Raw genomic sequence first — 25690 nt, 5'->3', positions numbered from 1 at the left:
TATGGTCATGTCTCCTCAAGGTAAATAACAGACAAAACCCAAGAAAGGTGGGTACAGATAAAAACCAGGGCAATCAGAAAATACCATGTAACTGGAGTATGTTCTCACACCCTGAACAATCTCCCACAGGGTAGAACAGTGATGGATGACTCAAAGCAGAGAAAATGGTCTGTTCCTACTGTATGAGTTGTCTTAATCACTGCCAGCTCCTAAACTAAGGTAATGTAGTAAGGTAGTTTCTAATATTTAAAAAGCTGCCAAGATGTGAACTATAGCCTTCCACTCCCTCATGTCAGGCATCCTGACAAGAAGAAATAATAAAGAGGCCTTCATAAGTAAATACACTTTTATGTGAGTTTACTATGTGCTTAGCATTGCCGGACATGGGATCCATTCACAACATGAATGGATTTTAAAACCATTGGAAATTAGACCGAAGAAAATAAAGATTACTGAACTTGTCACTAAAATGTTAAGAGAAGTGAAGACAAGAGAGCTGCGCTTTTAGGAATTACTCAAAGACATCAAATTCAAGAGCCTACCACATTATGCCCCAAAGATACTGCCTCCAATATTTCAGTTTTATTAATAAGTCATTATTTTACACACATATCCTGGCATACTGTGTTTTCCTAGTTCTTTGCTTTATAGGTGAATCAAAACAGATGAATGCATAACTAAATAACTAAACTGTTAATGAAAATCACCAGGAAACAAGTGCAATTAAATGACTGGGAAAAATATCTTAGAAAAGTAAACAAAGGAGAGGGGAATACATAGATGAGACACAAGAAATATTGTATCAGATCCTTTCTGTAAAATCTATAATCTTTTAGAGTCAGGGAAATACTGTATTTAACATCCTCCGGTAGGAGGAATCAAGATGTACATTTTGTTTTTTAAACCCTGTTAGCAAACTCACCCATCATAGGCCCCACTGACTATCCTCTTGTTATCAAATCGAATACAACGCACCAGTTCCTCGTGGCCTTCTAACACTCGTAAACATGCACCACATTCTATGTCCCATAATCTGGAAGAGAAAATTGAGTCAAGTGAATTTTCATGTATTCTTTTCTAAGCTTGGCATGTTATAATACACTTCATATGTCTTCAAAAAATTCCACAAAAATAAAATCAATCAATACTCATACCAAATGTATTGCTTTCAATGTAATTTATTTCCTTTCTGCTGTATAACTCAGACAGAAAAATGTATGATTTAAGTTAAAATGAAATATATATTTTCAAAGCACAATGCTTTATATAAGTCTGTAACCAGGGTCTCCAAGGCATAAAAAGGATGAATTCAATGTACCCAGTTGCCTGTGAAGGAAATGACCAAGAAAAGAAAAGTAATGCTTCCTGAAATCACCAGTAAGAATGAGATACATGGGGTAGCCCGGGTGGCTCAGCGGTTTAATGCCTCCTTCAGCCCAGGGCGTGACCCTGGAGACCTGGGGTCGAGTCCCACATCGGGCTCCCCGTGAGGAGCCTGCTTCTCCCTCTGCCTGTGTCTCTGTCTCTCATTCTCTCTATGTCTCTATGAATAAATAAATAAAATCTTAAAAAAAGAATGAGATACATAGTGTCAGTGATATCCTGCCCTCACAAAGTATGTCCACCTCTGTTACTAATGACACTTTCTCTTTTCACCCATTGTTCAGGACAATTTTTCTCTATAATGGAAACAAAAGCAAGTTCTCAAAAATGCTTACATGCTAATTAAAAAAACTGGGGGCACCTGGCTGGTTCAGTCAGAAGAACGTACAACTCTTGATTAATCTCAGGCTTGAGTTTGAGCCCCATGTTGGGTATAGAAATTACTTTAAAAAAATAAAATCTTAAAACTATATGCTTTTGGACCAATCCAAATGAAATGAAAATTTCCTTAGACCTAACAGTAGCTCTGTTGTTTTCTAAAGGAGCCTTTTTATCTTCTTAGTACTTTTTGAAGGAAGGGAAAGGATTGATAAATCTTCCAAATTCTATTCATATCTCTCATTCATCTTTGTGAAGGGAAAACACCAAAAAGTACTTCAATCTGTGGATTCTTCATAATTTCAAAGGCTAGAAACTCCCTGGATAATTATGTAATGTGAAGAAAACAGTGTACAATTTCTAGTAGGGAAACAAATCTTTTTTCTTTCTTTCTTTTTTTAAGAATATTGGTGGAGAGAAAAGGCCTTTGGCTAGTTATTAGCACTTTTTAACTGTACACAGGAGGAATTTAAAGAGGAAGGCCTTCAACCTCCATCTACTTATCACTCTTGTCCACTTCCTCGTTACCTTTAAAACAGGTAATAAAACTATTATAGAAAGGAAACCCATCAACAAAAGGCTTTGCTGTGCTATCTTTCTGCTTGGGGCAAACTTTATTTTTTTGTGGCAAACTTTTAACCTAGAAGAAGCTACAGAAAGGAAAAACACCTGGGATGCCCAGCTAGTGTTTGACTCTTGATCTCACAGTTTTAAATTGGAGTCCCATGCTGGGGTAGAGATTACTTGAAAATAAAAATCTTTAAAAAAGAAAAGAAAAACGTTATAAATATCATACACTTGAAAATTTGTTTCCTCTCTCTAACAATGAATGGCAGGGTAAAAGTGATCCCTTCTGGGTAAAGGCACTTGCTGCTCACCTGATAGTATTGTCAGATGAGCCACTCACAACCAGTCTGTCTCTGTACTGCAAACAGGCAATGCCACGTTTGTGTCCATTTAAGGTCCTTACAAATTCACAAGTACTTGTGTTCCATACCTAAAAGAGAAATTGCATTTGGCAGTAGATTTGATGCTTTTACTAGTAAGATCTATGGCAACTGGAGTCTTGGAGAAGCAGAAAACAGCACTGAGCCAACAGCAGTAAGTCAACTTCTCAAACCAAACCAAACCAAATCAAAAAGAGAAAAGAAAAAAAGGACAAGTTTAATTCACAATAACATAGGGCTAATTTGTACCTGGCTGCTATCACATGAGAATTCCTCAAATTAATTTACTCTTAGGGGGTTAGTCTGGTTGGCAGACAAATTTTCTTAAAGCTAAATTTACCCCTGCCCTTCTAAACTCACCATTATTTATAGGAATAGACACCAACCAAAATTTTCACACAGCTTGTCTCACTTGTTGCCTTTTTACACATAGACTAGTATCTGAATTAAATATTAAATTACTCTACACTGACATTTAATATGAAATTTCCTTGGACCAGATTTTTTTTTTTTGGACCAGATTTTTACATGAACTCCCTTACTCTAAGTTGGGGACTTACTGAAAAATGCCTCATTACCTTTATAGTCCTATCTCCAGATGCAGAAACGATGTACTTGTCATCAAAGTCTACAACATTGACAGCAGCTCGATGTCCAACTAGTACCCTCCGGAGGGTAATGTCAGTTGGGGAGGCCATATCCCATACAGCAATGGAACGGTCTTTAGAGCAGGTCACCATCATGCCATTATTGAAACGTAAGTGCAGAACTGCTTCACAATGGTGAATTAGCGTGTTTAGCATTTCACCTGTATTTACATCCCACACCCTGGAACAAAGACATTTAGAAGGTTATCTGAGGTTTCGATGGTGTTCCTGGCTATAATCTATTTGACCACCACATTCCCTACCCTTCCAGAGAGCAGAGTGTACTTTAAGGCTGAGCTGAGGTGAAGAGTTTTGATGGCCAATGCGGAACTGATAGATAGAGGGCTGGACTAGGAGAGTAGGAAAAGGAAGGGATAGGATGTTGCCAATGTGAAATTCTTCAGACACACTACTGAGTGTGAGTTATGAGGGTTATGAATGAGGATGTAACCACCATCACCTATAAGTTGGGCCCAGATTTCAAGGTTATTATAAAACTTGACATTCAATCTGCTATCTTTAATGAGATACATTTTAAAATAGGAATCTGAGTAATAGCAGTAGCATTAGTGTCCCATCAATAGCCCTCAGGAAATAGAACTGACATAGGCCAAGAAGCTTCTGTAACAGACTGACGTAGTACTGTGGATTCGAGCTTAATAATGCTGGGTTTTCAGTCTCACCATACAGGTCAGCGCCAAGATGAGCTATACTCTAAATCTAAGGCCCCATTTCTGTGCCTTGAATGGGGGTAAAGATCAAGAATAGCCATCCCATTGTAAATGGGGGCTTCCAGCAGCAGAGTGTGGGACCTTTGGATAGCTTGAGAATTTTGTGTAATGATATATTTTACTTTGATTACTCTATTTTTGTATTTTTACTTTGATTTCATAACACATTTCCTTTTTCAATTTAACCCCATTTTTAGAAAATAATTTTGTCCCTTACCCTATAAATGATGTTAGTCTCTACAATGTTTTGGCTTCCTTGAGGCACTCCACAGCATCAATAAATGTTAAATGTCGATAACTCTAAGAACTGAGTTTGCTATGCCTTTAAGTCAAAAGATAAGAAACAGGAGCAGCCTTTCCTATTCACAGAGGATAATTTTGAATGGTAAACATTTAACTTCAGAGAATCTAACAATGCAGTTAACTGCCTTTTTTTCTTTTTTCTTTTTTTTAAGTTACTTTTGATGCATTATGTTTGCTAAATCCTTTGGCTTAAGGCAAAACTCCTAACAGAGGGTTCCAGCAGTGCTGCTGGTACCCAGAACTCAAGCTACACTGGACTCCAGCAGCATAATGGCTGCGTCATCAAGTCACTAACGCCTCTGGAAATTGAGGGCCCCTCCCTGAATAAAGCTTGCAATTAAAAACTGCAGGGATAACATGGGAGGTGCTGGCAAAGAGAGCGCAGTGCTCACCTGTACACATTTCAAAGGAGATAATGCATGCCTATACCACAGTTATAACCACCTAAAAGGAAGCTTTATTCCATTCACATCATTTCCCTGTGAGGTGGTTTTTCTAACAAATGCAAGGTTTACCAAGTTTCTATAATGGATGATTCCCCCAAATTAAAATAGAATATGTAGTTTCTTCAATGGGAAAAAAATGTAAACTTGCCTTAATCATTCCTAAATCAAGTTTTCTAGTTCTAGGTGGACAATGATGTGGAGAGCTGATGGTTTATTCTTCTTAAGTTATGAAGTTTCAGAACTGTGTTCAGGCAGCTATACACAAAATTACTAACTTTCTATGACAAAAAACAGAGGAGATATGGTATTCCAGAGTTCAAAAGATCATTTGAAATTTTCTACCTGACCGTAGAATCCGATGATCCCGTTATGATCACCCTCTCATCATACTGGAGACACAGGACAGAACCCGTGTGGCCTGTGAGAATTCGCTTGCATTCCAACGTGCTTTTATCCCAGATCTAGGATGGCAAACAAGATCCTTTTGATCAATGTGATAATGGGGTGCTGCTGAGACTTGTTGGCTCTATTACGTGTTTGATTCCCCGAAAGAATCAAAGCCCAGAGCAATGTGGAATGCATTCTTTTCTATAGGTATAGCAAAGCACCTATATATATGTGGCTTCAATACTAATGCAGACTTTATCCTTTTCATTAAGGAACAGAGATAGCCTATAATTATGTGAGGCCCAAAGGAGTAATAGCACACTCAGTGCACTTTAAGAAGAGAATTTAACCCAGGACGTGCTTCTGGCAAGAAGCAGGTAACTGTCCTTTAAGGAAATGATTCTGGCTTTGGGACTGAAAAGAACCTAAAACTCTCATTTACTTTCTTGAAATAATGCTTAGAGATGATGCTTGGACTGCTTTATTAATGTGGACACTCTTGCTCATTCGGCTACCCTCCCATAACTGAACAGACCTCACCTTGATTGTGTTGTCTCGAAGGCCGCTTACTATCTTCTGATCATCATACTGTAAACAGTAAACTCCTTTACTTGTTTCACTTCGGCAGTGGATTCTCTGTAAACTATGTCTTCCACATCTCCAATTAGATTCTATTGTCTGAGGAGAAGGAACAGTAAAGAGGCAGTAATTAGGAAAGGACCAGGACTAAATTCTTATCTGACCTTCTTGGCAACCAATGACAAATGTTCAATGCTTCACTCTATTAAATATATAAACCTTAAGGCAAACTAAAAATGTTTTTAAAAAGCTACTGTTTAAAACTGCATAACATTTTTCCATTTGCAAAACTATTAAAGATTTATTTTCTAGAACTCTCCCACATATAACTCAATTAAATGATAAACCTGGTGAAAAGAGGGCAACAGAGGGCAAGCTATATATGTACTACATGAGATTATGTACTTAGTGCTTCTCATACATATGTGGTAGCCATTTCTACTAGTGAACTTCCAAAGAGGCTCAATTCAGAAGATATTTGAATATCAGATAATAAGTGCAACTTCAACAGTCTTACTGCTATAACATTCTTTAAACTTTTAACCTGGCAATTTACTATATTTTACCTCCTCTATTTACTTAAATTTATTTTTAACCCACATTAATAAACCTTAATGGGTTTGCAGAAACAATGCTGTTACTGAAGAATGTTGATGATTCTCTAGTATTTGGCAAATACCCAAATATACATACATACATAGATTCTTACCTCAATGTCTTGTATAATTTTAGGATAAAGTGCTCTATAAAAAGAGTTGGGAGGAGCGTTCCCATCAGGAGGTTTGTTTTTGAACAAATACTGTCCCCTAAAAAAACAACAAATATTTCCCAATAAAAATCACAAAATTACACATTTACAGGGAGCTTCATTCATATTGCTTCAAAGTATTTTCACAGTTAAAAATCCATATAATCGCTATAACTAGCCTGGAAAAGTGTGAGGTTAAGCCTAATTTAAATACTGTCCCCTAAAAAAAAAAAAAACAAATATTTCCCAATAAAAATCACAAAATTACACATTTATAGGGAGCTTCATTCATATTTCTTCCAAAGTGTTTTCACAGTTAAAATTCCATATAATCGCTATAACTAGCCTGGAAAGGTGTGAGGTTAAGCCTAATTTTAGGAGTCCTATGTTAAGGAGTAACTTTCTGGGTTCTAAGGAACTTGGTCAATACTGATTGTAAACACAATGATTTGCAATGCAGCCATCAGAGTATAATGTTATTAAGGTAAACAAATAGCATACGTATAATCAGAATTTATCAACTGATCTATCAGACATCTGTACACAAAGATTCATTAGTCTTATCTTTTGAAAATTTTATTAGTGATGATAACTACTACCTCTGAACTGGGCAAATGCCCCACAGTTTGTTTTTCTTTCTTTCCCCCATTGGGTAAAGCTGTGCCCATGTCAGTAAAGCCTAGCATTGTGGGCAGTTAAGAATGCCTCTGTGTTGGGGATCATGTTTTCTAGTCTTCATTTACATGGGGTAAGGTGTAGTGGCAGCTCAGGCACCCAGGCTGATGGTTATTGGTGTAGCTAAGCTTTAAAGGAGCAATTCATTTTGACAGCAAGCGAAAGGAACAAAGGAGTACCCAGCAGTAGGTATAGAAGAAGATGAAAAGATGCCTAAGAGCACTGTGCTGTCAAGTCTAAGGCATGACATTCTTTCACAGGTGTGTTCCTGGCTATGTACATACATACATGCATTTTACTGCCTATCCTTGATTCCAGTGAGCAACATTTGTTACCATCTCCTTCCTTATGACAGCACATCTCTGTAATACTCATATCCCAAGCTAGATCTTTGCTACAAAAAAAAAATCAGTAAATGGCAATCACTTCCTGCTGGGTAAAAAATTTAATTCCTCATCCTGAAGTTAAGAACCCACCAAACACGGTGTGGAAGCTAGTAAACCCCACTATGGGTGTACTAACTGCTGTTCTCACTGGCACTGTGCCTTGCAAAGTGGAGATAGGCAGAAATGCCTCTGAGTGTAATCCTGGCACCAGAGAAATCATGTTTTCTCTGGGCCAGTCATCCACTCCTCCCTCTATAGCTCCATTACAATATAATTAATTGTTCAATGTCTCCAGGAGCGCTTCTCCCCTGCCCTCTTCCTATTATACACCTTGAAAATTAGTTGAGAAAATTTCCTGTCAGGAAGGTAACTGCCTTTCACTTCTATGTTAATACAGGAAGGGAAATTTACAATGGTGGTGACGCTAAAATAATAGTTTTTAAAGAGGAGCTAATAGGAGCAAGAAACATGATACATCAACATAAAGGGCAAACAAGACACATTATGAAATAATTCTGGGTCACAAGTACACTTCTCTGAACAATGTTTTTTTTTTTTTTTAAGATTTTATGTATTTATTCATGAGACACACACACAGAGAGAGAGAGAGAGAGAGAGAGAGAGAGAGAGACGCGGAGACACAGGCAGAGGGAAAAGCAGGCTCCATGCAGGGAGCCCGATGTGGGACTCGATCCCGGGTCTCCAGGATCAGGCCCTGGGCTGAAGGTGGCGCTAAACCGCCGAGCCACTCCAGCTGCTCTTCTCTGAACAATCTTATTCTGCAAACATACCGCAAGCAAACAACAGATTTTGAATTAAGAGATTTTAAATCTGGTTAATAATTATAAGTTGATCATTTCAATTCCAACATCCTTTCATGAGGTGAGAAGCACTACAATTATTATTATGCAAATAAAGAAATCAAATGTCACGGAGGTCAGGTAACCTGTTCAAGGTCACATATAACCAGCTGAGTAGACCTGGAATTTGAATCTAAGTCTGACTTCAGAGCCTATGTTCTTAACTATTTTATTGTCTTCCAGGGCCTACCATCCCTCGTATATTCCTGTCCTCCTTTTTATCTCTGGCAGTTGAATACCAGCACCCCAAGATTTTTTTTCATATATAATGAAACTACATTCTAAGAAAAGAAAAACCATCTAAGAGTCTGATCTCATTTTTTTTACCCCAATGTATTTTTCATGCCTTGCTAAAGCATCTGAATTTTTTCTTAAGTTTCTGAATTTCTTTCAAATTAAATGTGCTACAAAAAAGGGGTGGCTAGGTGTTGAAAACCAGTTTTTCAGTCTAGATCTGTGTTGTAGGTCAAAACCTTTTTTGGATGGAAGCTCCTTCACAACATGGACCACTTCTATGCAAAATGCCTAATACCTTTGAGAATGTGAGTACCTGATAAGTGCTCAATATTAAATTCAGAATGTTATCATAAAACGTGATCTGCTGATTAAGAAAATGGAATTCCCCAAGTGATCTTTTATTATACTTTTAAGAGTTACCATTACTGAGCAGAGAGAGCACATTCAATATTATTGAAAATCAAAAACGACAGAGTTCTTGTCATGAACTGTCAAATTCATCTAGATACAAAATACAACAGTGGAATAGAAGTTAAACCCAAAGCTTCATTAGAGAATTATATTTATTTATTTACTTTTGGTTGGAGGAAACTTTCAAAGCCAGCATTTGGGGAAAGGTAGGACAGATTTTATTGACACAGTAGGCTTAGTAAAGCAATCTGAAAGAAGATGAGAAAGTGATCATACATTAAAAAATTTTTTAAGGGGGAGGACACTAACACAAGAAGAAAGGCAAGATTTAAAAATAGAAGCAGCCAGAGAAAGTCAAGGGGATATTAAAGGAGGTCTTCATGGGGTGGACACTTGTAATTTCACAGGACTCTATTAAGCTAAGATGGCAAATGTAGCTTAAGACAGGAATATGGTCTAAACTTCGAAGGATACTCAAAAGAACAGGAATGGGTTCCTGTGGTTGAATAGATAGAGGAAAGAGTGATAATTACTATGGGATTCTAGGTTATTTCTCAGCCATTCCTTTATATACTCCTCTTAAAAGGCCAAAAGGCCATCTTTTCAATGATCTAGTTTGTTTTCTTTCTTTCTAACTAATATAACAGATCTTGCTTCTTACTGCCACCCCCAACTAAAACTGTGGAGCCTACTCTTATCTTTGGCATTTTCACATGCATCTGTCCAAATCTGCCACCTATTCCTTGTTCTTCTTGCCTTCAAATAAAGAACCTGGAACTCCCAATGTCTGATAAAGGTTTATTGTTATTCACAGTCCAAATGGGAGCAAAGTATATTTTATCACTATGGGAGTGAATCTCTGTAATAGAGATTTCAGGCCAGATGTTCCAATTTGGAAGCAAGGGTTTTTCCCTTTCCTTTTTTTTCCCCCATGAGGGATAGTGGAATATTCCTAGCTACCCTAAAATTCTCCCATGTATGTCAGCAACTGCTCTCTATCTAAGGCTGGTCCTGACACACTTAGCAAAATGATGAACTCTGAATCCTATACAACTATATACTTTTTTGCTTTCTTTATATTATAAGGAATTTATTTCCAAAGTATAAGGTAAGTTATGAAAGGTTTTGATTTTTCTATATAGTGAAATAAGTGAGAATAAGAAAAACATATTTGGGAAGAATAACACTGTGCTTTCATTTATTCATTTTTATACAGCCAAAGAATTGCCTGACATTTGCTTCATTTAACTGAATTTGAGAGAAATTTTTAAGTCTTCCTAATAGCCAGAATGACAGAAATTTCTTGAAGCATTTGGTATAATATTTAGGTAATTATGTTTATTATATATTAATGAATTTCAAAGATGCAAAAAAAAAAAAAGAAGCCAACTATATTTTAATGAAAATTGCTAAGAAAAGCTAATCCTTTTTTCTTAACTGTTTTGTATCTCTTTATGGTCCAAGATAAATAATTGATAAAATTAATTGCTTAGGATATCCCTGAGCACACATATGGCTGCTGGTGCATATCTATCAGCTAAAATACTTAATATGTCACCTTTATTTTACTTATGAAATATTCACACCTGACTTTCTTATAGTGACATTCTAGTAACATCCTCTAAGAGCAAAGTACATATAGAAGGTATCTTCCAGAAGTTTGAATGAAATGGTACCTTTATGTTAAAAGAACAACAGCAAAATTGGTGAAATCTCTTAGGTTGCTAACTATATAATGCCTTAAGGAATTTAGGATTAAGCAGTAAAATCTTGAGAAAATATGGGTGGGCCTTATGAAGAAATGGTGGCTAGAGTTCTTTCTCTAGTTGAGTATAAAAGTAATTTTGATTACAAAGGTGAGAAACCACCTTAGACATGAATTAAAGATAAGAAATTTTCTGAATGAGAAAATACTTATTTGTATTTGTCCGGAACTGTTTCAGGTATCTGATGGCTTCTGTGTGATTTAAAGTCATCTGTCTTACAAACTGCCAACAGCCCTTTGTCAGGACACTAGTTTCTGCTCAGAAAACAAAATGCTCTCAACAGAAGTCAGTTTTTACAAAGTAGTATTAACATATTATTATGTCACTTATGAGTGGTCAGAAGAAAAACTGCTAAGTACCTGTACAACTATTTTATTTTACATTTTGTGCTATAAACCAGGTAAACATCATATTAAATGATAAGCAGTCTCACTGGTTCCCAGTGTTATTCCAATGATTCTGAATGGGCAGGTCCTGAAGATGATCTGTAATAGTAAGAAAGTTAAAAGGCTCACCACCCTCTTCGTTCTGCCAGGCCTCTCCACAGAGAATCTGTCCTGACCATTCTCTCGATGAGCTTCTTCCATAACATGCCATCAGAGGTCACTCGGTACCATTCCTTACATACAAGTTCAGCAGCACATAGCGATTTGGCATCCAGGTATGACAGAATGTTCTCAGCAATGTGATCCAAACCCCGGGCTGTTGGTAGGGGGTGGAGGCAAAGAAGAATATAGGTGGTGAATGATTTTTTACAAAAAGTCCTTGAAAACAGAATAGCATTTATTCTGCTCTGAAGGCACATCACTGTCCCTAGTGTGGTCCAGTTTCTTTTTCAAACAGAAACTTGGGTAAAATGAGTGTCAATAATTTTTCCATAAGGTTACAGAAATGAACAGTATTTTCCATCTTCCTTTAGATAAGGAAGTTAAAGCTAACAACCAGCAAACCCCCCAAGACATTAAAAATAAAAAGGATTCCAGAAAACAATTCACATCTATCTATATGGATTTCAGCACTAGGGGATGTTCTATGGATGGCATCTCAAAGTCTGTGATTCAGACCCCCCCAAATCTCTATATTAGGTCCATTTCTCATTCTGTTTCTATTACTGCTGCAGTTCCAAAGCTGTTCAGTAAAAGAAATATCCTTTAAACGTACTAGGGGAGAGGCACTAAGTCAGAATGTGCTGGGTTATAGAATTTTGGGCATGCAGAAGGAGAGAAGAAGGAAATACAGATTGGTAAAGGAACATCCCAAGAGGAAAGACAGAGAGGTATGTTTAAGTTCGAGTTTAATTTCAGATGCTTAAAAAAAGTATGTTTGAGAGTAGTTGCTGTTATAAAACCTAAATGACAATTAACCAAAAAATGAAAAAGCCCAGACCAATAAATAATTTGGTTAGAATTTCAGAGACCATTTTGTAGGATGTCTGACGGAAAACAGTGCAACTAGATCTTGGACTGCCTAAACTGGATGAGCTTCCCAATTAAAATATTCTATCACTCAAATCTGTACTGAGGCCTCAGAGGAATAGACCCCATAAAATAGGATGATCATAGTAATAAAGCTTTTGGCTGATATTCTAATTCACAAGTGAGACAAACATATTCAAAGTTATTCCTCTTTCAGTTTACTGATCAAAGGTTTGCTAAAGATTTAAATAGTGCAGAAGGATTCCTTCATACTTTGACTCCCTGAGGCAAAAAACTTAACAAATAGGAAAGAGAATACCACATTTCATTTTGTGCCTTTCCCCTGAATCATGCAAAGACACACTTGGACGCGATTAGCAACAATCCAAATGTGCTTAAACATTATTCTAATTATGAAATTGTATGGATATCAGTCACATTTTTCAGCAGATTTAGAAAAAAAAAGCATTAAATGGATTTTGTTTGGCTGGCATCACATGTTCATATTTAAGCATAAGCAGATGGAGACATCCATCACCTAATTCTTATTAAAGGAAAATGACTATAAGCCAATTAAAGATATAATAATTAGTTCTTCATGCAAAAAAACAGCGATGGTACAATTCCTGCATGTTTAAATTTGTTTTTTTTGTTTTTTTAATGACAGGTCTTTTTTTTTTTTTTTAAGATTTTATTTATTTATTTATGAGACAGACAGAGAGAGAGAGAGAGAGAGAGAGAGAGAGGCAGAGACACAGGCAGAGGGAGAAGCAGGCTCCATGCAGGGAGCCCGATGTGGGACTCGATCCCGGGACTCCAGGATCAGGCCCTGGGCCAAAGGCAGGCGCTCAACTGCTGAGCCACCCAGGGATCCCCTGCATGTTTAAATTTGAAACTTTCTACGCTGTCAGAAGTTTCCAAAATCCATTCCTGTTTTTTTAATGGCTATCATCAAATTGTTCCTGATCTTTCACTATGTCCGTATAGTAAGTCTTTGGAAGTAATTTCACCTAACACTCCAAAGAAACCCATTACATTAATGGATTATAGGCATTTTTTGAAGTAGTTTGGTTTACTAAATGTAGCCAGATGGTGTAGGTTTATAAGTTAAAATGGCTGTAAAACATTAGACTGATGATTTAATATTTTATAAAATGGTCAGCAGACAGACACAGGCATCAGGATTGGGCAAAGGATACACAGGTCTAATCAACCCCTGTTCAATTCTTCATGGTATATGCTTTACATAGTAGCATGCCTTGGTTATTGGGGAGACCACAATAATGAGGTACACAAAGATTGTTCACACAATGAAAACTGTTTGCGTATGGCTAAAACAAAATCCAGCGAGTAAAGCAGGGGCAGAAGTCTATTCTATTTAACAAAAGAAATATAGGTATAAATTTAGCTTTATGTTTAATTTTTAAAAAAATATTTTATTTATTCATGAGAGATAGAGAAAGAGAGGCAGAGAAACAGGCAGAGGGAGAAGTAGGGTCCCTGAGGGGAGCCTGATGGAAAACTCGATCCCAGGACCGCAGGATCATTCCCTGAGCTGAAGGCACATGCTCAACTGCTGAGCTACCCAGGCATCCCAAATTTAGCCTTAAAATAGTTATTTATTTAAAAAGAAAAAAAAAGTTATTTCTAAGCTATACATAGGTACTTTTTGCTTTAAAGGGTGGTTTAAATTCCAATTTTGGAAAAACAAATTTTAAAAAAGAACTGGCAAAGATTAAGCAAAGTAGTAACACAGTTTTGCAGAGGGTGGTATATTTTTCGTAGGACAGTTTGGTGCAAGTATTAGAAGCCTTGAAATGTACAGAATTAATATAGGAATCCCACTGCTGTTATTTTTTCCTAGGATGCCCAAAAGATTAGTGAGTAAGAATGTCCACCACAGCAAAGTTTGTAATAGGAAAAATATTCTTAACTACCTTAAAAAAAAAGGGTTAAATAATTATGTTTGAAAGAAACATTTAGGAAAATACATTGAGAGAACATAGTAAGAAACAATGTTACAAACACTTATGATCCCAGCTTTAGAAGGAAACATACACAGCTAGAAAAAATATTAAGGCTACAGGCCAAAATATTATATGAGCAGCACTCTCTGAATGGTGGGATTCTGGGAAATTTCATTTTCATATTTTAAACTGTTTTGAATTTCCTAAATTTCTTATAAATTCTATAATCAGGAAACTGAAAAAATTAAAATGATACTATATTTTAGAGATTCACTCATCTTTTATACTCTATTTTCTTCTTCTTCTTCTTCTTCTTCTTCTTCTTCTTCTTCTTCTTCTTCTTCCTTCTTTCTTCTTCTTCTTCTTCTTCTTCTTTTTTTTTTTTTTTTTTTTTTGTGAGAGAGTGCATGCATGCCAGCATGGAGGAGAGGCAGAGGGGAAGGGAGAGAGAATCTTAAGCAGACTCCACACTCAGCATGGAGCCCAATGCAGGGCTTGATCTCCCAACGCAGAGATCATGACCCAAGCTAAAATCAAAAGTTGGGCATTTAACCAACGGAGCTTCTCAGGCACCTCCACACTCCCTTTTCTTCTAAAATAAAGAGGACTACTTTAGGTTTTCTTGAGATAGTATATGCCCCAAATACTGATGTCTACAGAGTGTCCTAGGATCACTACCAAGCATTCAGTAAAATATCATATCATTTCCCCCACAAAAAAGTATTTTAAGTGTGTGTGTGCAAGTATATATTTAAACATATATAGTTTATGAGCTATTATTTGGTTACTAAGACCAGTGAGAATGCAAAGCCTGGAGTTTACATATTTACTGTCAGAAGGCTCCTGAGATATTTTGCGTTCTAAAATACTCAATTAAAAATGTTTCTTATTCAGTTCTATAATTAAATATTGTTGATAAATTCCTATAGAAATCCAAATCCCAAATACATGAGTTTGCATCTTACAAAACTTAGACATATAAAAAACTCAAACTAAAACAAAGACATGTTATTGATATGACATCTTAGAAAAAATATTATTTGCATCTCTCAGTGGGTAAAAACAGGATGACTAGAAGGGCATGAGATGGAGAAGACAGGGAAAAGAGGAGTCTCTATTTCCAGAGTGTAACTTTGGTTATTTATACCCCAAGAAGGCATGATAAAGGATGCAGTTTGTAAAAATCAAGCCAATAAAGACTCTCAAAAAAAAAAAAAAAGAGATGAAGATCCAGTTCCATTAGCATTGTAACATATCTTCCAGGCAAATTAATGGCTCACAAATACCCACAGACATACCTGGCAGAGCAGTTATGAAATCCCTCTGCAACATAGGTTTAAGATATGAGTTTATGTGCCCATGTTGGTAATGACACATTTGGGATATAAGATGTTCCACAAATTCCACTTGATCGGACTCTGACCACTGCTCAAAATATTTGACACACAGTTCCTTTTCCTTCTCATAGCTTGCTGAGAGTTTTCGTTGCTTGGGCACAATCATACTGGAAGTGCCATTGGCAAGTTTTGTCTGCAGAAGGGGTGGATTAAGAGAAACATAAAAAGTAAGTCTTGAAAATGAGGGAAATCTATAATTTTCTGGTCTGGCAAGCTATGTTATGTCTATATGATGGAGCTCACTCTGTTACTCATTAGTAATCGGATTTTTGTTATTATATGGAAAGCAACACAAATACCACAGTAAGTTGGTAAATCAGGAATATTGCTGGACAACTACGCATCCACTGCTAAAAGTTCACAGGAAGGTATTATTTGGAGATCTATAGATGAAAACTGAAAGCTGAAAGCATGTTAAGTTATTATTACTAGCAAGCCAAAAAGCTATTTTGCTTTTCCTTGTATATACCAGTTACTGGACATTTATACGATTACTTATTCACAACTTATTTTTTAATAGTCAAATAAGAAATCTTCTATGCAAAGAAAGGCTGATGAATAATTTGAGACTCTAGTACCTTTCGAGATAAAGCTTAACTGTAACATTTATAGGTTCAATCTACCCTTTTCCTTCTAAAAAGGAAATCAAAATTAAAAATCTTTTTATCAATTAGTTCATTCAGTAAACATCAAATGAGCATCTACAATGTGTCAAACACTGTCCTAGGTGCTAGGAATACAACACTGAACAAAAAATAAGTCTCTATCATCAGGCATTATATTGTAGTGTGTACAGTAAGATAAAACCATAAACAAATACATAGAAAATTTAATGTAGATAGTGCTATTAAGAAAAATAAGGAGATAGAAAAAAAGTATGTTATTGCAGTAGGCAAAATTCTAAGATTCTAAGATTCTTGGCCCCTGGCGTACATACATCTTCTCTCAGCTACTCAAACAAACACAGTTATTTTGATTTAATTAAGGTGCCAAATTAGCTGACTTTAAGATATGGAGATTACTGTGAGGGGCCTGACCTATCAAATGTGCTCTTTAAAGATTTTATTTATTTATTCATCACACACACACACACACACACACACACACACACACACAGGCAGAGACACAGGCAGAGGGAGAAGCAGGCTCCATGCAGGGAGCCCAACGTGGGACTTGATCCTGGGTCTCCGGGATCACACCCTGAGCTTCTGAAGGTGGCGCTAAACTGCTGAGCCACCCGGGCTGCCCCAAGTGTGCCCTTTAAAAGCAGAGAGTTTGCTCCAAATGGTTGAAGAAGGAGGATCACATGGTAAAGGACGTGGTCAGCCTCTGGGAGCTGCCAGTTAGGAAATAGGGACCTCAATCCTACAAAGGCAAGGAACTGGCTTCTGGCAACAACAATGATCTGATATGAGGATTTTTCCCCCAGAGCCTCCCCATGTGAACTCAGGCCTGGTCAGCATCCTCATTTCAGCCTTGAGATACTAGGAGCAGAGGGCTTCCAGCCATGTTGTATCAGAATTCTGACTGAGAAAACCATGAGCTGATGAATGGGTGTTATTTTAACTTGGTAATCTGTTAAGTAGCAATTAAAAAAACACAAAAAACCAATATAATTATTTAAGTCCAAGCGGTCAGAGACAGTTTCCCCGAAGGGATGACATTTAAACTGAGACATGAAGGAAATGAGGGAACTAGACATTTTGCTACATGGGGGGAGAAACGTCTAGGGCAAAGGGAATTTGAAGGCAAAGGTCCTGGGTGGCAGTCAGTACATTCAAGGAACATTCAAGAGGCCCAGGATAGTTTGAAACAAATGAACAAGGAGAAGAAAAGTTGTAGTAATTCAAGTCAGCTCATCTAGGTCATGTAGGTGGTGGTAGCTTATCTCCAATGATGGTTGAAACAACTCCATCCCTCCCTGAATATGAATGCCATTCCTCCCATCAAAAGGTAGAGTTTGACCTAGTCTTTGAATCTGGGATTTGGCTCACAGAATATGGAGAAAGTGACATTCTAGGACTCCTGAGCCCAGGCAGCTTACTTCTTAGAGCCCTGAGCCACCATATAAGAAATTCAGGCTACTTTGCTGGAGAGGGAAGTCGGGAAGATGAGAAGCTACACAGAGAGAGAGGTTACATAGAAAATCACCTAGAAGTCTGAGACTAGCATGATCTGACACCTTTTAAAAGGATCACTGTAAGAGACATGAATGAAAATCAGGAGACTAATTGAGAAACTACTTTACAATAGTCCCTGGAAGAGAACAACCTTTTGAGTGGTAGCAGTAGAGGGGGTCAGAAATAATTGAGACTTAATGTATATTTTGAAGGCAGAGCAAATTGGTTTTGCTGAAAGATTGGATATGGGGTATGACAGAAAAAAGGAGATGAGGGTCATATACATATGAAGTTGGGGACAATATGGAAAGATTTAGAAATCAACTGAAACTTCTACTACTCTGAAGAAACTTGGCTTTCTTTAAAGGATAACCACAAAAGTGGTACAACAGGGTACTTTTCAAAGTAATTTTATAGATCTTCAGCATATTTGCCTGAGGCAATCCCAATCAGCAGGAAGGCCAATGTTACTATGGAGCTCATACCTGCCTGGACATATTGAATGTGCCATAAAACTATCAAATTTGGATAATCAATTTCTGTTATCTAAGGCATAGGCTAGCTTAATTTCTAAATGTTAAATTCCGCCCATAGACTTCTTTACAAATGATTCCTGATACACATATCTGAAAGTATATTTTCAAAAATGGCATTAGCCATTCTGTTTACACAGAAAGAGCTGTAAGCAGCAAGCCCTGGTGTATGGACTTGGATGTTTTCTAGCATAAATGCCATTGTTGTCTATGATATAGACTAAAAATGATTAATAATAACCTTGTTGGACACAGGCCCTGGGGGACTTCAGAGCTGCTTTTTGTGTAGGTTATTTGTTTGCATTTCAGAAAAGGAAAACTTGTGAAATATGGAGTAAGACTGAGTGAGCTAATGAATAAGTGGGAGTACAAGCTTGACCAAATGCCACTTCAAATCTCAACAACCCAAACCTCCCATTTCATCATCTTTTGTAAATTTGTCCCTTTGTCTTTTAAAGGGTGGAAATGGACTGGAGCTGGATGCTACCCAGGGTATTGTTTTCTGGCTAAAGACCAGAAATGTCAGTAACAGAGAACAATAATCAGCATGGTAATGAAATGATTCTATTTATAACCTTCAACAAACCAGCTGTTTCTACAATCACAGGGAATCGTGCTTTGATCAGTAGTTATTCAGACTATTAGCAGATAAATATGCCTAAGGATTTCACAAGTTTGGTTATCCTACTGCAGAAGCTAAAGTTCAGTCAGGACCTTCATATATATATGCATATATGTATATGTAGTATATATATATTTAAAAGATTTTATTTACCTGAGAGAAAGTGAGGGCAAGAGAGATCAGAGGGAGAGGGAGACTCTTCACTGAGCAGAGAACCTGACTTGGATCTTGATCCCAGGACCCCAAGGTCCTGACTGGAGCTGAAGGCAGACATCCAACCTACTGAGTCACCCAGGCACCCCAGGACTTTCTTATATTTTCAATTATTGAATCATAAATGGAACCTGAAACATTTGGCTATTAGAAATGAAGTATAAACTGAGAGTTCATGAATTTACTAACTGTCTGGGCTACTCTAGCTGGTACTGCATTGTAGTTACCACCCTCAAAACAGAGTATTTCTTTATGAAGTAGAAAGACACACAGCTCAGATCCAACATCACTTTGAATGAGTTACTTACTCTTAACGACTACACCACACTTCATAAAGAGCTTTGGTCCTACAGTACAAATACCTGGTTTCAAATTCTAGTTCCTCAATTTACTAGCTATGTGTCATGGCATAAAAAATTTGATTTTTTTTTCCCAGAGTCTCTTTTTCCCTCATCTGCCAAATTCTAAGATCTATTTCACTGGGTTTTTGTGAGGATCAAATAGAATAATCTAAGAAAAGCATGCTTAGCTCACCACCTGACACACAGTGAAGTGCTCAATAAATCAACACTCTTAAAGAACTTCTGACATGGCTGGAGTTGCACTTTCGCTCTCCTTTTGAAAATTCATCCTTCTTTCTTACTAGGTATTATATATTTTTTTCTTTCGTTTTCAAGATTTTATTTATTTATTTGACAGAGAGAGAGAGAGAGAGCGCGCGCACACACAAGCAGGGGGAAAGGCAGAGTAAGAGGGAGAAGCCTAGCAAAGAGCCTGATGCGAGACTTGATCCCAGAACCCTGGGATCACGACCTGGGCCAAAGGCAGATACTAAACTGACTGAGCTACCCAGGCACTCATAATATATATTTTTCTATCTTAATTTTCACTGCAGTATAATACACATAAAAGTGCATAATCTCAAGTGTTGATGAATTTTCAAAATGTCAACATACCCATGTAACTAGCATCTTGATCAAGAAACAGATTATCATGAGCCTTATAAACCTTGCCTTGTGTTCCTTTTGCTTGGGTCACTAGCCCCACTCATTTATTATTTTTTTTTTGAAATGTACCTTTAAAAACTGTCTGCCTATACAATTTACCATAGCATTTGAAAAACTATAATACTTAGGAATAACTTTACAACATATGTGTTAATACCTATAAAAGTGAAAACAACAGAACAGTGCTAAGGGGAATTTTAAAAGTTCTAAATAAATGGAAAGAGATACTATCTTCACAAATGGGACTCAATATGGTTAAGATGTTCACTCTTTCCAATTAATCCACTGATAAGAGTCAATGTAGTATCAATGGAATTCAGCAAGCAAACTAACAAGTGGATTCTAAAATTTGAATGGAAATGCAAAGGACCTAAAAGTTAGCCAAGTGATCTTGCAAAATAAAAACAAAGATGGAGGACTCACACCATTGAACTTTAACAATAAAGTAATACTAAATAGGTAGTGTGACTTTGGTATAAGGATAAACATGTAGAACATCAATGAAACAAAAGACAGACTCCACAGAGACTTACATATGGCTAGTTGATTTTTGAGAAAGGTGCCAAGATTATTCAATAAGGACAAAATAATCTTTTCAAAAGATGATGTTGAAACATCTGGATATCCATATGGAAACAGTGGACTTTGTTCTTTACTTTCTTTAAAAAAAAAAAAAAAAGATGAGAGAGAGCAATACACGTGCGTACATACACAAATTGGGGGAGGGGCAGAGGGAGAAGCAGACTCCTCACTGAGCAGGGAGTCCAACAAGCGGCTTGATCCCAGGACTCCAGTGTTCTTTACTTTCAACCATGTAGAAAAATTAACTTAAGTGGATTCTGGATTTATATGTAGGAGCTAAAACAGAAATGTCTAGAAGCAAGCATAGGAGAAAATCTATGTACTCTTGAAACAGGCAAACTTTTGGTACACAGGGGACAAAAGCACATGGCATGTGGCAAAAATGTAAACTTCTGGTTTCTAAAATAAACAGTAGGGCAGCCCCAGTGGCGCAGCGGTTTAGCATCGCCTGCAGCCTGGGGTGTGGTCCTGGAGACCCTGGATCGAGTCCCACATCGGGCTCCCTGCATGGAGCCTGCTTCTCCCTCTGCCTGTGTCTCTGTCTCTCTTTCTCCCCCTCTCTGTGTGTGTCTCTCATTAATAAATAAATAAAATCTTAAAAAATAAAATAAAATAAAATAAACAGTAAAATAAAAATACAAACTACAAACTAGGAGAAAATACTTGCAATATATATACATTTGACAAAAGACTTGAATCCAGAATATATAAAGAACTCCTAGAACTTAAAAAAGAAAACAAATAACCCTAGTCTTTTTTTAATGAGCCAAAAATTTGATTAGACATTTCATAAGAAAAGAATACGGATGGCCAATAAGCCCATGGAAAGATGTTCAACATCATTAGTCACTAGGGATATACAAATTAAAATCACAATGAGATACTACTGCACACTTATGAGAATGGCTAAAATTAGAAAGACTGATCATACCATGTATTGGCAAGAATAAGGAGCAACTGGGTCTCTCACATATTGCTGGCAGTAATAGTTAAAGACACAATCACTTGAAAACACAGGGAGCAGTTTCTTATAAAATTGAACACATACTTATCATATGACCCAGCAATTCTACTCCTAGACATTTACTTCCCTTGCAAAATGGAAATGTATTTTTTAAATTTATTTTTAATATTTTTTAAGATTTTATTTATTTATTCATGAGAGACAGAGAGAGAGAGAGAGAGAGAGAGAGACAGGCAGAGGGAGAAGCAGGCTCCATGCGGGGAGCCCGATATGGGCCTTGATCCCCGGCCTCCAGGATCAGGCCCTGGGCTGAAGGTGGCGCTAAACCGCTGAGCCACCCGGCTGCCCTGAAATGTATTTTTATACAAAGACTTGTACATATATGTTCATGGCTGCTTTATTCATAATAGCCCCAAGCTGGAAAAATCTCAATGTCCACCAAGAGTTGATAAGAAGAAAAAAAAAGAATTCATAAGCAAATTGAGATATCTATAAAATGGAATAGTTTGTGTGTGTGTGTATATATATACATATATATATATACACACACACACACATATATATGAATTATAAATCTCAAACAGATGCTGAACAAAAGAAGCCAGGCACCAAAACTCATATTTTACGACTCTATTTATGTGAAACTCTAGGACAACAAATCTAATTTATGATAAGAACAGATCAGTGGCTGACTGAAGCTGGATGTGGGGATGGAATTGATTGAGTAAGGGTGCAAGATAAGTTTCTGGGGCAATAAACATGTTCTACAGCTTGATTGTTACACAAGTGTTTGTACACATTTGCCAAAATTCAAACTGTATACGTAAAGTAGGTGCATTTTATTGTATGTAAATTATATTTTAATAAAAGTAAAACTAAGGATAGAGTATTCCTTTTTTTTTTTTTTTGGATAGAGTATTCCTAAGGATAAACATTACTGCAATATTAATTTCATTTGTAACTAAGATATTACATTTATAGAGAGTTCAGGAGATAAAGGTCTTTGTTATCAAGCCTCTTCTCTCTATCATTCTCCCATACATATTTTTCTACTAATGGCTTAAGTAAAAGTAGCAAAATTTCAATTTGAGAACCTTTAAAAATCCACAAGGGCACAGTGAAAAGTTCAATTATTAAAAAATCAAAAGGCTGTATATTAGAGTGTATGGGAGAAAGGGTAATGGTTACTGGTGGCAATAGAATTGATTTGGCTTTCCCAACAAAAGCTTGATGACTCAACCACTACTGTTCAAATGTCTAGGAAAGCTGACAAACAACCTCTGTTTAATGGTAACACTAACTTTCTGTCACCCCTGCACATCTCTTCTGCTTTTCTGTTTACAATGAACAGTTAGCTCCAAAAGAAAGAAAGGAAGAAGCTGTCAGGTGACAGGTACATGAAATGACTTAAGTATTTATTTATAAGACTGTCCTTAGCTTAGTCCTCAAAGGCTAAAGGCTAACATTCCCCCCAACCTTCACCCCCCAAAACATATTATAAGCACCACTTTGAAATTACCATGAATTTATTTGAAGCTGCTGCCTGGGCCAGGAAGGATAAATATATACTTGCAGACATCAACTAGCTTAACCACCACCACTGCAATATCAAGTGTGCTGGCTTTGCTAACTGTATTGTGTATAGGTTGGAAGATGCAGTACAGACTGGCTGAACTTGATGGTGAAATGATAGATGTTTTTAGCTGGCAGTCAAACCCTGCTTTAACCACAGGGAAAGGTATGGTAAATAGAGAAAGAAAAACATTCCAGACAGACACCATTTGGAATTGGGAATGCAAGGACTAGATAAAGAGAGTAACAGTTATGACTAGAGAGAAGCAAATAATATTTAAAGATTCTGATGGTCCTTAATAAGGCCTTTGAGGAGGGGGGCTTGAAATAGTTAATGGGGATCAAGGAGTGCACTTGGTGGGATGAACACTGGAAGACAAAATAAAAACTTTAAAACAAGAAGGGCTTTGAGGAAAGATTCTGGCATTGAAACCATGGTAGAAGAAAGGGGATATAATGATTAAGATGATGAGTGAGTCTAAGAACAAAATGGGCAAGGGTTGTGCTGGGGATAAGGCTGTAGCCTAAGATGGGTAGGACAAGAACTTTGACTAAGGCTGGAACTTTAGAGTTATCAATTAACCAACAACCATTTACTGAATGACTACTCTGGGCACTTTTCTAGGTGATAGAAAAATTGTGGCACAGTTTCTTTACCTTCTCTAGGAAGGAGTGGAGGAAGAATATATAATAAATGTTAACTTCAGAAACCAATAAATATTGTCAAGATAATGAAATAAGGTAATATTAAAAAGGGAGGGAACAGTATATAACTGAGGTGGTCATGAAATGACACAGAAGGAGTTAACATTGGAGATGAGATCAGAATATGAGGGCCAGTCTAGTTAATATTTGGGGATAGCCCCTCACCCCCCACCCCAGAAATGAAGGAGACAAAGGTATGTTCAAGTGAAAGACAGAAAGAAGTCTAGTATGGCATGAGCAGAATGAATGTTGGGAAATGAGGTTAGTCAGGTGGCCTAGGCCCAGATCACAAAGGTTTTCTGGGCCACAGTAAGAAGTTTGGATTTCATCCTAAGTCTAAAGGAGAACCCCTGGAGGTTCTGAAGTAGTCAACCAAGACATCATCTGATTTATCCTTTAGAAATATTTATACAGCTGCCAGGTAGAGAATGGTGAGAGGAGAACAAGAACAAATTAAATGAACAGAGGAAGACCAATTAGTAGGCTGATAAAATAATCCAGGCAAGAGGTCCTCATGACTAAGATTAAAGGAGGTAGATTAGGAAGTACTAGGAAGAGAGATATTTTATCATCACAAGGAGGACCTGTTGAGAATTGTTAAATTTTGGTTATAATACACATTTACTTCAGTGTAATAATTTACTTCCTCAATAGTGCTGATCCTTCAAATATTTGATCTAGCATATTAACCTGGAAGGGGACAGAACTAGGGTTCTTGTTCCTGTGGCCAGAAGAAACAAGGTAAAACATTCAAGAGTTTCGAGGGAGGAAAAGGAGGATTTTTTAAAGGTCTATAACTATACTTTCCATTGGCTATTGCCAAGTTTTAGTTAAATAAGAATCTAAAAGCACTGACTTTAAAGTTTTTTGTTTTTTCCTTGATTTCTTTGTAAAAATATCTTATGGAAGTTCAATACTGTCTTGATTAAATTCAAAGGAAATGGTATTGTCTGCATTTTGATAAGGACGGAAAGAGATTAAGTAAGTACACAGAAAGATGGGGACATGGTGATGGCAGAATGGCTCTGGAGCCCTCAAAGAGTTAGGATAGAAACAAAGAGGAACCCAGAAGGGTTAGGGCCCACTGGCATTTGGGTTATCTTTATTTAACAGAATATTTCAAGAGAAACTCAAAGGACTTGGCCATAAATTGTACAGAATGAAAGGTAATGAGTGTTCAAAAGTGGGATCATAGCTTTTATTGTTCTGGTTTTCAGTTAAAAAACCTATATTATAACTTTCAGTGACCAAAGAAGTAGTCCATTATCCTATTCTCTTTTGGGAGGGAGGGTGAGGTGAGAGTGCAAATGAAAAGAAATTGGTGGCTCTACATATAGAATGGGACATGCATTTTAACAGAAGTAAACATCACATTTCTCAGTGGGATTATTATATTAATATTTTAACAGCTTCTACTAAATATGATTACATATTAGGTGAACTCATAAATATGTCAGATCTGATTAGTGAACATGGAAGACAGGAAGGGGTATATTATTCAGCAGAAGGAAAGTTCACATTATAAATCTGACTAGTTTCTAATAACCAACAAGAAAAAGCCTACAATCACTTCAATTCTTTCAAATAAAACTCACTAGAAACAAACTCACAAATATCTCAGTATATATGATTATTTAATGACTGGACACTTGACAATCTTTTTTCTATTTACTAAATATAGGAAAAGCCATATAAAAAATGCACAAGAT

The 25690-nt window shown here is 36.8% G+C and overlaps 1 protein-coding gene across 11 annotated transcripts in view; it reads right to left on the bottom strand.

Annotated features, from left to right (window-relative positions):
- The window catches only part of BTRC (beta-transducin repeat containing E3 ubiquitin protein ligase), a 184361-nt gene that overhangs the window by 15097 nt on the left and 143574 nt on the right, over positions 1-25690 (bottom strand). For 10 of the 11 annotated variants that reach the window (XM_038578563.1, XM_038578568.1, XM_038578569.1 and 7 more), the window contains 8 exons: positions 15565-15796; positions 11400-11586; positions 6511-6607; positions 5763-5900; positions 5178-5296; positions 3287-3536; positions 2640-2758; positions 923-1033 (listed from right to left, as the gene is read on the bottom strand). In XM_038578563.1, coding sequence (XP_038434491.1) covers positions 923-1033; positions 2640-2758; positions 3287-3536; positions 5178-5296; positions 5763-5900; positions 6511-6607; positions 11400-11586; positions 15565-15796 — 1253 coding nt within the window. Of the gene's footprint in view, positions 1-922; positions 1034-2639; positions 2759-3286; positions 3537-5177; positions 5297-5762; positions 5901-6510; positions 6608-11399; positions 11587-15564; positions 15797-20691; positions 20818-25690 lie in introns of all 11 variants that reach the window. The other variant, XM_038578573.1, reaches the window with a different exon arrangement.

This window comes from Canis lupus, chromosome 28, assembly GCF_011100685.1.
Source record: "Canis lupus familiaris isolate Mischka breed German Shepherd chromosome 28, alternate assembly UU_Cfam_GSD_1.0, whole genome shotgun sequence".
NCBI classification, from domain to species: domain Eukaryota; kingdom Metazoa; phylum Chordata; class Mammalia; order Carnivora; family Canidae; genus Canis; species Canis lupus.
Note: the sequence above shows the minus strand (reverse complement) of the source record. Positions and strands in the feature narration are given on the sequence as shown.